A 15,726-nucleotide genomic window follows, 5' to 3' on the forward strand; every position below is an offset into this window, starting at 1 on the left:
GGAGACACCATACCCTAAGGGGACGCTTCCCCCAAAGGCCAGACTTGAAAAGGAAACCCTATGGAATTTTGGAAGCGAATCTCCGCTAAAAACTACAGACCCTGAAGGAACGACTATGTTGCCTCTAGCTAAACTGAGTAACTCAAATTTAGCTAGCAAAATCATGCAAGACCTCACCCTTTTGACGGGGAAAATTGAGAGAGAAAAAAGGAGAAGTTTCTCGATAATAAGCGAGAAAATGGCTGAACTTGAAAAGGACCAAACCAAAGGGAGTGCCGTGGAGTTGGAGGTTGTGGGGGCCGAGTTTCTCGTAACAAAAACCCAAAGAGACCCCAGGCCACTGACCCTATCACAAAGATCTCTTGAAGATAGACTCCTAAGCTCAAAACCACAAGACCATTTTGCAGAACCCAAAGTGACAACAAAGATAACTCAGATGCCTGTGTCGGATGGCCAAGAGCAGTGTTGTAAAGCTCTTACGAAAGACCAAACAATACAGCTAATTAAAGACACGTACCAAATGGCCAGAGAAAAAGATATGAATCACCTTCAGCAAATGATCATGACCTCGCTGAACATCACACTGGCTCCATACCTAAAATTGTACGAGATGATAAATGACTCTGTGAAAGAAATGACTGCTACTAACATACAAATTAAAGAGGCAAATATACAAACAGATCTGTCCCTGAGGAACTTGAATGTACGAATGGACAAAGAAGCCGAAAAATCGCTCACATGGCAAAATCGCCTAACGGATCTGGCGAGGAGAGATGCCAATGACAAGTCCCTATTGATGGAGGCGGTTCTGGAAGACTGCAAGTGGATGCGAAACCAATGTAAACAGAGAAAAGAGGAGATAAGCTTGGTTGAAAATCCGCGTCGAGGCAAAGGTCCCATGAAACTAAGTCAAAACAAGCCACATCAACCTTTGCAAACTGAACAAATGACCGAAGAGGTAATATTGATCTCTCCTGGCTGTAAGGGGACGGGAACTTTAGACTCCAAACTTCAACCAAAAAAAACAAACTTTGCCATCTTTAGAGGTGGGGCATCCAAGGATCTGCTCTCAAACAAGAAAACTGAACTGAAGGATAAACTTAACGAAAACGGTAAAAAAACAAAAAATGAAGGATTAAAACGGAAGACAAACGGCTCTAGGGCATTCTTAAGGAATCTAAGAACGCCTCCAAGAAGAGAAAACTACCAACAGGCAAAGAAGCCGAGGAGAGAACTGGCAATGAGAGATACAAACTTGTTGATGGATACTGATGCCAAGGACGTGGAAGGGGGGATCCACCCCACTCCTGCCCCGAAGACCAATGTCGATGAATCAGACCAACGAGCAGATCTAAGTGATCTGATTGACATGATGGAAGAATATAGGGAGGATGAAGAATGGCAATGCATCAGCCCATCAGAATGGGAAACTCTGGACAATTGGGAGATGGTGGAGAGGTGCTCTAATCCCTCTAATAATAAGAATCCCCGACGAGATACTCCACCGACTATCATAAAGGAGACAAAAAGCCGACCCGACCCACGCGAAATGGAAGAATCCAGTGAAGCTGATGACAACTTTGCTGACTTCAAAACCCTGGAGAAAAAAAGATTAGAGCTGGCTGCTAAAGAAAGGAGGGTACAATTTCAACTTGAAGACTCTCACCTAAAACAGGATGTAAAGAACAGAATTATAGAAACACAGAAGAGCAATAAAGGAACGAAAGTGTCCGCCCCCCCGCTGAGGCCAGCTCTACCAAAAGAATACCGTTTGAAATTAGAGACGACACTAAATGGACCAAGAAGGGCTTTGCTCAATAGAAGATACATCGTCTCGCTTTGTAACCAAACATCAGCTCTACGTACGATATCTACCGAGGACATCAAAGTTGTGGAATTCCCAAGAGAACTAAGAATGGACCAAGTTATATTGCATCTCAACTCAAATGATATTAAGCAGAAATTTCTGAAAGCAACTGACATCCTAAAAAAGAAGGGATTCCGCCTGACAGAATTGGAGGATGATATTAAGCATGACAATATCAATATATCCTCAAAGGACAGAAGAAAAGGAAATAATGAGCCCTCATCCCGTACCGAAGAAGAGTCCAGGGGGGAAAGGTGGGAAAATAAGGGTCAAGAAAAAGAAGGAAACAATAGGAAGACTCCTAAAAGAAACTTAAAAGAAGGCAAAAAGAACCCTGAAACCTACTTACACAGCACCAAAGGAAATGTCGATAACTTAAAATCCTTGAGGTTCACGATTGATAATTCACAAAACCCAAGGAAGGAAACAAAAATGAAAACCAAATTTGAAAATAAACCAAATGTTTGGACCTCTACGTCAAGTGATCATAACTCAAAAAAGAAACAATAGAATAAGGGAAGGGGGCATGGATCCGTTCGCTGTGCCTCATGGAACACCAGAGGATTCCAGCACGTGTTCTCGACGGAAAGCGCTTTCTTGACCAAATACGATCTTATTTGTATCCAAGAATCATGGCTGTGTGATCCTCCAATATGCGAAGGATTTGAAGTCTATTTCAATCGGGCAAAGAAGGGGCTGAGAGGCCGACCGTTTGCTGGCCTAATGGTTCTAAAAAAATCTATAGCAACTTACAAATACTCAAGCATGAAATTCCAAATCCTTACGTCCAAATATTGAAAATTACCTCTACAACAGAAAACCAGGAGGAGCCTACTAAATTGCTATTGATTAATACATACTGGAGAGAAAACATGCCAAACCCAGGATCATATTTAAAATCAATCACGAACGCTATTGACAAGTCTATGACGGAGGAAGATGATCAGCTTATAATGCTGAATGGCGATTTAAACATCAAACTCCTAGACAAAAGGGGCAAAATTAAAGAGTTTGAAAATCTCACAGGAAAAGAAAGCCAATGGATGACGGAAATGGGCATAGTGGATATGATGATGTTAAATAGCCAAACAAAGGGTGACCTATTGGGGGCTGATACTTGGCATAGCGGAAAATTGAGAGCCTGCTTGGACTACTGTTTTGTGGGAAGAGATACGCTGGCCTGGATAAACTCGTTTCGAGTCATCAAGCAAGCAAATAGTGACCACTCTCTTCTGGAAACTGAACTTGCATGGGATTCAAGAACTCTCCCTAAGGAAGGAAAGGTGATGGAAACTGAGATATCATGGGGAAGAAACAGACTGCGACTGAAAGATCAGATCATACCTACACTGGTGAAAAACTTCCAGGATGCTGTAGAAAAGGGAGAGGAGGTGGTTGATTACAAATGGCTGTTCAAAGCCTATGAAGTTCAGTATGATCCATCTAAGCTGAAGCAGATAAAAAAGAAACACGCCTTCAACGAATTTGTAGTCGCCAGACGGAAAAGATACAGAGCCGACCTTAGGCGTATTAAAAAATCCCATAGCCTGGACAAATGCGATCTGGAAAGGAAATGTCAAACTTACAAGAATTGGCTAAAATCAACCAGATATCAACGAACTCAAAGCGACGCAGAACACATGATGGCTGCTTTAGCAGCAAACAACACAAAAAGTACCTGGGATCTAATCAACAACAGAGACTCTAATCAGTCGGCCATAGGTACTAACCAAGTCTCCGAGAAAAACTGGTTCGACCATTACACTGCCCTGTTTAAAGGAAAAACTGAGACAAAGATTATTGGAAAAAGACCAGGGAACGCTACGTGGTCATTGAACTTTGATAAAGATGACATTCAAATGTTGATTAAAAAATTAAGCTCTTCCAGGGCTGCCGGCCCAGACGGCATTTCCAATAAAATGCTGAAAGCAAGCATGGAAGGTTGGTCTGAACTAATTTACGCACTCTTCAAGCAAGTAGCGAGAAACAAGCAAATACCGAGTTCATGGACGGAGGCCTACATCGTGCCTATCTTCAAAAAAGGTGAGCGCGGCAATCCAAGAAATTACAGGCCGATTGCGCTACTTGACTCCATTGGCAAGCTTTTCGCATCCATTCTCCTACGGGATTTAAAGAATTGGGCAGTTCAAGCCGGAATTCTAGACGAAAGACAGACTGCCTTCGTGAGTGGAGTGGGCACTAGCCTTAACCTGTTCCTGATCAATATACTAAAAGCGAAGGCCTTAAAAGGAAAAACACCTATCTACCTGGCCTTTATAGATCTAGAACAGGCGTTTGATGGAATAAATAGAGAACGGCTATGGGCCAAACTGAGCAATTGGGGATGCCCTGTGGACCTATTGGAGGCAATCCAGGCACTATACACTGGTACCTGATCCAAGTTCAGATCAATGCAGATGGTGGCCTATCAAGGAGGATCAAGACATCCCGAGGTATTAAGCAGGGATGTGCCCTCGCCCCTTTTCTCTTCATACTTTATATGGCTGATATGAAATCCTCACAAGACCGGATCCGGGCCTTCCCTCCGAAGGTAAATGGCATAGAAATACCATGGATACTATACGCAGATGACGCAGTGCTTCTAGACCAGACACCGATAGGTCTTCAACGCAGGATCGAGGCCTTCAATGAATATCTGAAAGCCAATGACATGAAAGTAAATGCAAAAAAATCTATGATTTTGACCTTGAAATCATCTCGCGGAAAGAAATCGGCAGGGAAAATACCGTCTTGGTCATTAGATAAAGAAAAACTGGCAGTGGTCGACACTACGATCTACCTCGGGATAAGAATTAACAGAAGCAAGAATGAGCGGGATCACTACACCCTGATCAGAGAAAAACTAAAAAGCCTGGTTAATCAAGGGCTACTTGTACACCGCAGATACGGAAAATTTTCTCTATTGCCGATTACAATCTTCTATAAGCAAAAGGTAATAGCTGTCATCACATATGGAGCCGAGGCCCTTTTAGCCCTAAAATGGGAGGTCTGGAACCACTGCGAAGCCTATTTTTGGCGAAAGATCTTACGCCTACCAAATTCGCTACCTTTGGATCTTATAAGAATGGAACTAAGACTGCAATCTATTTCTTCAATAACAACGTGGAAATCATTATCATTCTACAGAAAGTGTATTTTAGACAACCCGCCTGCACCATTCAGAATTCTAGCAAAATCAGGCGTTCTCTATTGTGACTCAATTCTTCAAGACTGGAAAAAGAGCTGTGAAGAAACTTTAAAACACCTGACAATTTCCGATGACACTTTGAAAAATAATCCAGAAAAAGCCAAAAGAATAAATCGGGAAAAAGATTGGGAGGAAACCCAGGAAAAGACATTAGCACGTGATCTATGTCACAACATCATCTGGGAACGCAAAGTCCTGAATCTGCTACCGCCATATCTGATGAAATTTCCCTCTCAGCACTATCGAGATCTGCTTATGCGCTGTAGATTTAACATCTGGCAGTCGAGAGAAATAAGGTGGCGTAGAAGGCAAATCGACAAATCACAAGCATACTGTAGATTCTGTAGAAAGAAGGGCCAACTGGAAACTATAAGGCATGTTATGCTAATTTGTCCGAACCTGAAATTGACTCGTCTTAGGTATATGGGAAATTATACGAGTCTGATCACGGAGGAGAATGAAGAAGAGTATTGGGAAAGGCTCATTACAGCTGAGAAAGTGGGCCGTACCTTGGACGCACTGAAATTTGTTGAATCCCTGAACCTGGAATGGGAGGAGGGAGAGTCGGAGGTGGTCGCCCCCTAACAGCTGGCGACTCTGGCCAAGGGGTGATTATTCAGAGACCCCTAGAAGCCCTTTGAACACTACCCAATTTTGGGGGGCCTCCACCTCTTTGAGGAGGGACTGCTAAAGGAATGTTAAAGGTTTAACTTTGTCAAACCAATAAAACAAAAAAAAAAAACAAAAAAAAAAATAGTCTACCCATTTTGATACTTTGTCTTTGTTCTATTCTTTAAGAAATCCTATCCTTGTTTTAGTAACTTGTTTAAGACTGTTTGAATTCTCTGTGCATCTTGTCCTTGATCTCTTTTTGTCTTGCAAGATCATACATCCTTAGCCATATTTGGAATAATCAAATTAATTTCCACATAAAGCTGAACGTGGGGTAAAAAGGTTGACGTCGCGAATCAATCTTGGAACGTACCGTGTCTTTCTTTAACAATATAGTCTATATAATTTAGTTTTAAAACCAATGTTCTCTTTTTAACTGCTCTATTTTCCTAAAATCGAACCTCATTCCACCTTGAAAATCTCATTAAATTCTTCAGCTATAGTCACTCTTTCACTTCTATATTGTCCCTGTGATGTGGATCAATCACCCAGCCCAAAAACCGCATTCCGATTTTGGGTTTTTTACCCATTTAAAAAAAACGTTTTTTGACATTTATAGCTGAAAAAGAGCAAAATTCGACTTTTCCATGTGTGATTTGACTGCACTGTGTTCTCAGCATCAACCTTTTTTTGTGAACTATATGCCTTTTGTGATCCCTTACCTTGTAGCTGCTAGTGATATAACATCTCTGAGACTGTGATAAAACATATGTACATCATTATTTAATTACACAGATAATTATTTGTTGAAATCAGAGTGTCATTTTAGCCCATTGCTAAGGGTTTAAAATCTTTTTTTTTTGTGAGGGAAGGTCAGATTTTGATTGTTTGCTGCCTCATATCCCTGACTGTGTACTGCTTCTTTCTATCCACTCAGAATTCGAGTACTTGTGGGTTGAGAGGACATTGTAGGGGGAAACCTTAACTTGGGTGCTATCTATTCTAATTGAAAAAGTGCTCCTTTTCATTTGTACTTTGGATATGTTCTTGTAGAAGGTTACCCAAGTATATTTCAATGGATTTTGTTGTAATTATCACCCCATTGGTGATTGCTGCCCCATACAAAAATGGTGTGATTTTTCTTTGAAATTAAAATAAATATTGTATTCCCACCAACCGGCCTGGTTCATGGTCCATTGTGTCCCGGGGTATTTGTAAAAAAGGGTGTGTGACGGTTTGGGTATCGGCTCAATTCAAATTCATAGAAAATAAAGAGAAAGTATTCTAATTGAGCGCTATATCCTAGGCTAAGGGCAAGAGTCCTGATCCAGTGTGTGATGCCCGGTTAGAATCCTTCACACAGAGCTGCTGTGCCCGACAGTTTGGACCCTGCTGGGCACAGTGGCCAAGGTATGCAGACTTGTCAAGAGAGCACCTGCCCCGTTGTTAAAGGTGCCAGTGCTCCCATGTCCCAACTGCCATAGAGTCCCATAGGACTCTATGGGAATGGGGATTAACAAATGTACTGGCGCTTGACTTCCCAGTTGCCAGATTTGTTATAGCCCGGTGGCACCGGGAAGTCAGGCGCTGATAAATCATTACAGTTCCGGTGGCAACCCGACAGGCGCACCGCAGGGTTACCGCCAGACCTGTAATGAGGCCCAGTGTGTGGACTTAGGCACTATGGGACATATACTATGGCCTTGCCCACAAATTAGACCATTTTGGGATATGGTACACTGTCAAAGCTCACATGTAAGTGACTCTGAGATCGAACCTTCCCAGGGTCCCATGTTTGGGGAGGGCAAAGACGACCAGCATGAGGATCCTCTGAAATGTAAACTAATTCATATCATGCTGTTTGCACCTCACAGACTTATCGTTCTCCCCAGAAAGGCAGAAATGCCACCTACTAATGCCCTATTTTCAACAATGCTATCTAAGCTGCGGAATGGAGCGTGTTGGCTACAAGTGGATGTCTCGATCTGCTCGGAAAAATCAATTTTGGGGTCTGGTGGATTCTTATATATAATTGGGATTGCCTACTGGATGCTTGTTAGACAGCTCACACCTTGGTAAATTCAAATGTGGCGGGGTGTGGAGGTCTGAGTGAACCTAGCTGGATCTAAGAGTTAACCGGATTAGGGACTCCTGCTATTGTTTTGTATCTTTTTCCATAGGTTTCTGGTGCTGTGTGAGGTTAATGCATATTGACCCATTTATAAGCACAGCACCCTATCAGGGTTGGTATATCAGTTTGATTGGGTACGTGGATCTGCTTTAGCTTTAGCTTTTGTTTAAAACATTATGATGGCCTTGATGTTTTAGAAGAAGGTTGGCTAGCACAGCTGCTCCGTTATTGTTGATATTCATGTAAACATGCTTCATTTTGACGAAAATATCATCCTGTGACGTGTAAACTAACACGATATGTGACATGCACTCCCAGGGAATTGGGAAGGGGAGGGGATGGATGGCTGTTTGACGTATATGATAGTCACTGCTCGGGCGCATTATAAATCTGTCCTGGCAAAAAAGAAGACCCAGTTAGAAGCACAAGCCTGGGAAGATCTTATTCAGGCTGTGCAGTCAAGGGACTCTAAGACCTTTTGGGAATACGTGGCCAATGGTCCCGCCCATAAAAGAGTAAAAACGTATAAAGAAAATAATGTTAGTGCAGTGGCTTGGTCGAATCATTTTAGCTCCCTATATAGAGCAAACCCTCTAACTCCTTATAAAGAGCCTAGAGGATGTCAACTCTGATTAACTAGAGAAGAGGTAGAGGTGGCTATTAATAAGCAACTTCCTAATCATGCCCCTGGACCTGATGCTATCCCAGCAGACATTTTCTGCAATGAGGTGGCCCTGTGGGCTCCAATCTTGACTAAGTGCTTCAATGCATTTCTGGAGCTTGGTTTTTACCCATCAACATGGAGGCAGGCAATAATTTTCCCCATCTTTAAGAAGGGTGATCCCGGTAGTCCTCTTTCGTATGGACCCATTTCCTTGCTCGATACTTCTTTTAAAATCTTTGGTCGGGCGGTCTTGGCAAGGTTGGAACAATGGATCTCCGACTCTGGGGTCATTACAGAGACTCCATATGGTTCTCGCCCGGGGCTGGGAACTAGGGACCAGGCTTTGAATTTGTATTTGGTGGGAGCTACCTCTATAAATATGTGAGGGGTGAGCCCCTGTACTTAGCATTTATGGACCTGAGCACTGCATTTGATAAAGTAGATGGGGCTATGCTCTGGGCGGAGCTCAGGGACATGGGATGCCCGGAGGATCTGGTTAAGGTCCTCCAGCTAATTCACGAACAGACTTCAGCCTGTGTCACATTTGGGGAACAGGGACAGTGCACAGCTTTCTTTGAAACCGTTTTGGGTGTTTGTCAGGGCTGTGTTGTGGCCCCGGTAATGTTTGCTCTCTATGTAAATGGTGTATACCAAGCCTTGGTCAAATCTTACACGGACTATATCACGGTGGGCGGTGGCCCCCTCCCAGTCCTAGGCTATGCCGATGACATGGTTCTAATCGCTCACACCCCTAGAACCCTACAAAGTCTGGTGGATGTTTACACCCACTTTATGGTTTCACATGGGCTTTCTGTTAATTCATAAAAATCTGCAGTCGTGGCATGTAAGAGCTCGGGAGTTAGACACCTTAAAATGCGCAAGATATGGAGTGGAGGTAAACCCATTCCGAGGGTCACTAGTTTTGACTACCTGGGAATTTGCTTTACGGAGAATTGGCAAGGGTTGGGCCATGTTGATAAGCAGTGTCTGAGGATGAGGCAGGCGCTTGGGGGTCTGTCACACTTTCAACAGAACTGTGTGGGGCGCCCAATTAAACTTATCTTAGAAGTATACAGGGCTCAAACAAAAACTGCTACCAACTACGGGGCTGCACTGTGGGGCATGGAAAGGATCCAAAAAATTGACGTGGAGAATGCCTTCCTTAAAAAAAACTTCTTGGATTGCCGCAGTCTGCCTCAAACTATGGGACACATTTGGAACTAGGATGCCCCCATATTGCTGATGAGTGGTTATTGGCTCCGGTCTCGCATTGGTTGGCATTATGGGCAAATCAGAAAGCAATTCTCTCACATAAGATTTTAAGAGCCCTCCTAAGCAGCTCAGCAGTGAAGAAAATCCCATGGCTCAGGTATATTCAGAAATGCATCAGACAGTTAAACGGCGCCAATCTAGTTTGCCCACCAAACATTTTGACCCCATGTATGCTTAGAGCACAAAAGCAACTGTTCAAAACCATTTTGGGGGCAAATAGGGAGTCTGCTGCCTTACGCATTGGTGCAAACGGAAGGCATATTGTGTATGCAACAACAGATGCTATTCAGCCATATCTTCTCCATAGTGATAATCCTGTAGACGGCTGAGCTTTGACTCAAGCACGGTTTGATTGCTTATCGTTAGGGGCACGAACTAAAAGCTGAACAGATAGTGTGCAACCTACAGCCTGCCCCTTTTGTCAGTTGCCGTCAGAGGATCTCCTACACTTTGTATTGTTCTGCCCACATTATATAGACTTAAGACAGAGAACACTTTTGCCACTACTCAGTTCGGCCGGCATGTTTCAGGCTAAGTCTGCCTTATGTTATTTTCTGTCAGTAGCTACGATTCCAGTGGCTTGGGGTATGGTGGATTATTTGAGACGGGCCTGCTATCGGAGATCCAAAATCGTGGCACAGAATTTGATTGAGCTCTGAAATTTTAATCGTAATGAATTGTTTGGCTGCTCTTTGTGGATATTACCTGACTTACACACATGCACATTTTAAATCTGTATATATTGTTTGTAAATTTATATTCTAGATATTTTTTTAATACGTTGAATTGACTTTTGTAATGTATGCATTTTTATTCTCTTAACAGTTTATGGATAATTTGTTTCCGAATAAACTTTTATGATGATGTATATGTTTGTTTTTATGTTTTTTTTTATATAATGATCTTAAACATCAAGTTGTCCTCCATTCATCCTTTTCTTGTTGAGTTTGTATTGTTTTATTAACATTGATAATAAAAACAGAATAAATCCACAGAAAAAAGAAATTGGAAGTACAATATGGGACAAATTTCTTGCAGTTTAGCCGCTTCTCTGTGGACTCATCATGTGGGGTGAGGGAACACAACTCTGAGACAAGCTCCTGTGGAGGCCAGGCATATGGAGCAATAGGACCAACACAGCATGGATTAGATATATTCAAAAGTAAATACTTCATATTCATTTAGTAAGTAGATTACATAATCCTTCTAAGATTCTGGCGAACATAAAAAGTTAGGTAAGTATTTTATTCTAAATCTGTACATTGTAGAGAGTGTAAAGCTCTCCAAGAGCTCTGTCAAGAGGTTGTATCTTGCTTAAAACAAATATAGGTATTACAAATTATTTTAGAATTAGATTGATGATAGATGGCTAAATCTTTGATCTCCCTTCTATAATGCAACTAGCTCCAATTGATAGGTGAAAATTGGAAGCAACAGAATATTGACCGGCAAGTATATGGATTGTAACAATATTACAAATCCATCTGCAATTTATTCTATAAATATTATTATTACAAGAAAAGCGAAGAAGCGGTGCCTATTTTGTGGTGTCTATTTTGTGCCCTACATGGATACGGTTATGTAGGGTGGCTTTTAATTTTCTCCTTCTTATGAATGATCAGTCCACTGCCTTTGTAGTGTATTCATTTTTTTTACTGATGCAAAAGACATTAAGGGGATGCTAAGCATCTCAAATATGGAAGATTGAGTTTGTTTGGCAAGTGAATTTGGTAGCAACCTCTATGTACCAGCATCACAATGGGATTTTGTAAATAAACCAGTTATAAAAATGCATGTATTTGTTGATGATCTGGAACAGGGAATGTTTAATTGATTATGTTATGAAAGATGACAGGGGATTCATTGATTAGACGCTGAAAGTTGGCAAAAGGTATAATGTTTTATGTCTATAGGATTTTTTAGTATTGAAATTTATGGTTTTATATGTTAAGAATAAACTTTGTAGACTTTTTTGTTTGCAAAATGATTTTAGGAAAATTATTACTTTACTTTTCCAAAATATAATTTTGATTTAATTAAGAAGATTGTAATGTAAAATAACCAAAATATACTAAAAACAAATGTTTTGGATGTGAACAGGAGCTTAATATGCATTTTGAGTTCATGGTGTTCCCAAAACCGATCGTTAAATAACCACTCCCAGGGGTCCAAATGACAAGTGCACGTATTGCCAGAAAAACTAATTTATTACATGCAATTATGGCTGAGGGCAACAGTCAACTCTGTAGAGCTGAACACTGAAACTTACTCGGCACACCCACTACAATTTAGAGGTTTTATAGGTTCAAACCACGCAATCTGCATATACATTTTATCCATACAACTAAATCCCACCTTTCCCATTGGCTGCCCCTTATACAAACATCTAAACATACTGTATAGTTCATCACCCCATTGGTCAGTAGAGTCTCCATGCTAATCCAAGTTCAGCCCTCTGCGAATTACCTAATTGTTCAAACAGCAGAAAATGCTTTGTTGCGATAGGTCTATTATATTGAGATAATTTGTTGCAATAATGGATGTTCCTTATTGGTCATAATAACTTCAAACAACCGGGATGTACATGGCCCCCAGAGGAGCCAATCATGAGAAAGGGTGGATCAGTGAGGTAACTCGATTGTGGACTTTCTCATGGAACCGGACAGTTTGGCACCCTTGAATGGCTCCTCCTGACCTTGCAGCTGCATAATTTGGCAATACATCTTTCGACTACCGTCTTCAAACATGTTTCATTTTTGGTACACATCCTGCCCTATCTCTCTTGAGGGCCAGGTATCTTTATAAAAAACGCAGCCGAGCCATTGTTCTTGGGGATTCATTTCTCATATTGATTTTCTCTTTTTGACTGGACGCTGCAGTTCAACTGCACCGGCCTTTCTTCATTGACAGCAGTATAACCCCTGTTTAGTCGAACCACTCAGCATGTTTGGCCTTGCTCTAAATACAATGTGTCCTTTACATCTGCACATCAAACTATCGTCTGAAAAAAAACGTGTTATGAGGTTCACTCCCAGCACCTACAAACAGCTGAGCCTGGCAACAGCAGCCAACGTCTGCGCAGTTCCTCTCTTCCTACACAGACCTTGACATTCTAAAACACTTGCTGGAGTGAAGCGAAAATAACCTAATTAACTGAACAGGACAGAAGCTTGCAAAATGCGACCTGGGGCTCCAAGTAACAAAAGCAACAACCTCTATCGGGGCTTACTCCTAAAATGGCTAAAGCTTCTGCTAACATGACCACCATCCCTTATGCTTCTACACGCCAACATTTACCGTAATTTATGTTTGCACTTGCGGCATAGTTCAGCAACTCTTCCACCAGCTACAAAACGTTTTCCTGAATGCAAACGAAACGCAACATGCTTCCCTAATGCTGGCTACAGAGCCGATATATCATCAGACTGGGCCTAACCCCTAGTTGTAATAACATTGCTTCAACTCCTCTTTTCATTAAGTGATGCTTTCTAAAGCGTGCTGTGCCCAACTTCAAATAGCACATGTGCAGAAATGCTAAACCAAATGACATAAATGCTGACACTGCAGTGACCTGCTCTTAATGCCAATAGAATTGCCGCAGTCTGAACCTTCTACCACGATTGGGGCATTGGATTTGAATGCCAACATGAGGTATTCTACATTTTTTTTTTATTATTATTATTTTTTTTTAATGGCATTACCCTTCCAAAGGAACCAACACAAAATGAAATAAATGGATGCAAGTACAGGTACAGACTAGGGATTGCACTGCCAAAGCATGCGTACGGCTGTGGTCCACATGAGGCCTGTGGTAGGTGATAAATATTGAAAGTTTGTGCTTTTTACATGTTAGTTATACATTTGTAGTCTTGCAGTTAATATGTGACTAAAGAAGTTATATGTAACACAGATTGCTTATAGTATAAGGTTTTTGTCTATTAATAGAAGCTTTCTGTACATCTTGAGCCAAACAAAATTGCTGGCATACGCCCTATAAACATTGGACAGATCAGTAAGTACTGACATATTTCAGGAATTTGCATCTGAAGAAATATGCTCAAACTTTTTGAACGTGCTAAAGTAATTTCAGATTTCCAAGTCTGCCCTAAATCTCACAGCACCCCTCTATCCATTATGTATACATTCAATTCTGGTTGGAATTTCAAATCATGTATGGATGGCTTTGTACTTTGCTGATAGCAGATCATGCAATCGGCACATGGTGTACTGGGACTGTACCCTGAAAGAAGCTTACATGTTGGGAGTGCACACCCACAGCACATGTGTGTTACATGCATCTCAGTTAACATAACCCATGCTTTGATCGTTCAGGAGCATATCAATATCCCCCTCTGTACACTATTGTAATATCCTCGGAGCATAACGTACGTTATTCTTTCTTTTAGTTTGTGGGATACCATCGGTCTCCAATCGAATTGTGGGCGGAAAAGATGCAGTGGAGGGGGCCTGGCCCTGGCAGGTCAGCTTGCAGTTTGATAACGGTCATATATGTGGGGGATCCGTGATCACAGAAAATTGGATTGTGTCAGCTGCTCACTGCTACTATGGACTGTAAGTACAAATAACAGAGAGAGGAAATATGAGATAGAAAAATTATAAGTATTGCGGCACCCACAAGTTACTTTCTCGAGGATGTGCTGTTAATCCAGTTAAGTATTCTGGGATTTGTAGTTCTGTATTTTTATGGTAAAGTATCAGAATGCAAAGCAAAAACAGTGTGGCAGGAGACATGCCTAACGTGGGACAATTCGAAAGCTCTAAGCACAGTTAAATAAACTATTACTAACCGTGGGGGCGTGCATTATGCCTCCCAGCCGATGAAGAGGCTCAAAATTGGGGCTTTACCACACGGTACAGCCCCCTGCTGCGATCCTCTTCAGAGATGGAGGATGCCAACTACCCCGTGCCGGATCACTGGTAAGTGCACGACCCCCACGTGTACCCGTCCTCCTACCCCACGCGTTCCTGTCCCCTACTCCAATTTTTCACATCTCCTCTCTCCCCCCACCCCACTTACCTGCACTTCTCTGTCCTTCTGCCCTGGGAACACTAATGTTCCCAACGTGTCACCGACCTGGCAATGGGCGTCATGGAAAGGACTAAGGGACTACGTGTTATCTCTTTTCCCCGTTCCATGGTGGCCATCTTTTTCGTTTATTTTTTTCCATTTTTGAATGGTTGCCATGGAAAGGGAGAAGGGACTACGTAGTCCTTTCTCCAGATCCATGGCAGCCGTTTTTTTTTCTTAAGTTGAGAAACAACTGGGTCCTTTTTCAACTATTAATATTTGGTACATTGTGCTGGACACTAATAGCAATATTACCCTCACAGGGGTGGCATTACCGGGCCTGGTAATGCCCCAGACTAACAGTAAAGTTCTCACTTTGCTTGGGCCCCTGCCTGGCTCTAGTCATTCCCTGGCCCCCCTGCTCGGGTAATATTGTAATATTGCTCCATTCTAAACTTCACTCCTAGAATATAGGGGTTAGTGCTTGATTGTAGTAAGGTTTTAAATGTGAGTGAATATCAACCCTCTGGTGACCATTTCTATAGCAAAATTACTGGATACCAAAGATGATCAGTTTGAGGACCATAGGAATTGTGTGCTTAAGATGTGGAAAAGTAATTAGCATATTGCCTTCGTTGAGCATCACCGTGCAGTCCATGTGTCCCACCATGATTTCGCATATTTGCAGGTCTGCTCGTATTGCCTTTGCCAATGGATCCAAAGCCAGGTAACCAGATTAGAGGGAGAGCAGCCAACCATGCTTTGCCCATTACTCTAGCTGAGTTAGGATATGCCGGTGTATAGTGCGCTTTGTGGAAGTCTTCTCCAAGCTTTGTTTTTGAGAGCATTTCAATAAGGTAGGCCCATTCCACACAGTCAAATGCTTTCTCTGTATACAGTATCCAGGCTAGTCAGAACCATGGTCTTTTCATGCTGCTTTAAA

At 42.0% G+C, this 15,726-nt stretch overlaps 1 protein-coding gene across 1 annotated transcript in view; it reads left to right on the plus strand.

Moving 5' to 3' along the window:
- Positions 1-15,726, plus strand: part of LOC138580914 (serine protease 27-like) — a 165,539-nt gene that overhangs the window by 44,890 nt on the left and 104,923 nt on the right. Inside the window, exon 3 of the mRNA XM_069651845.1 lies at positions 14,161-14,326. Coding sequence (XP_069507946.1) covers positions 14,161-14,326 — 166 coding nt within the window. The remainder of the gene's footprint in view (positions 1-14,160; positions 14,327-15,726) is intronic.

The sequence above is a fragment of the Ambystoma mexicanum genome, chromosome 3p (genome assembly GCF_040938575.1).
Source record: "Ambystoma mexicanum isolate Mex_15411 chromosome 3p, UKY_AmexF1_1, whole genome shotgun sequence".
In the NCBI taxonomy this organism is placed as follows: Eukaryota; Metazoa; Chordata; class Amphibia; order Caudata; family Ambystomatidae; genus Ambystoma; species Ambystoma mexicanum.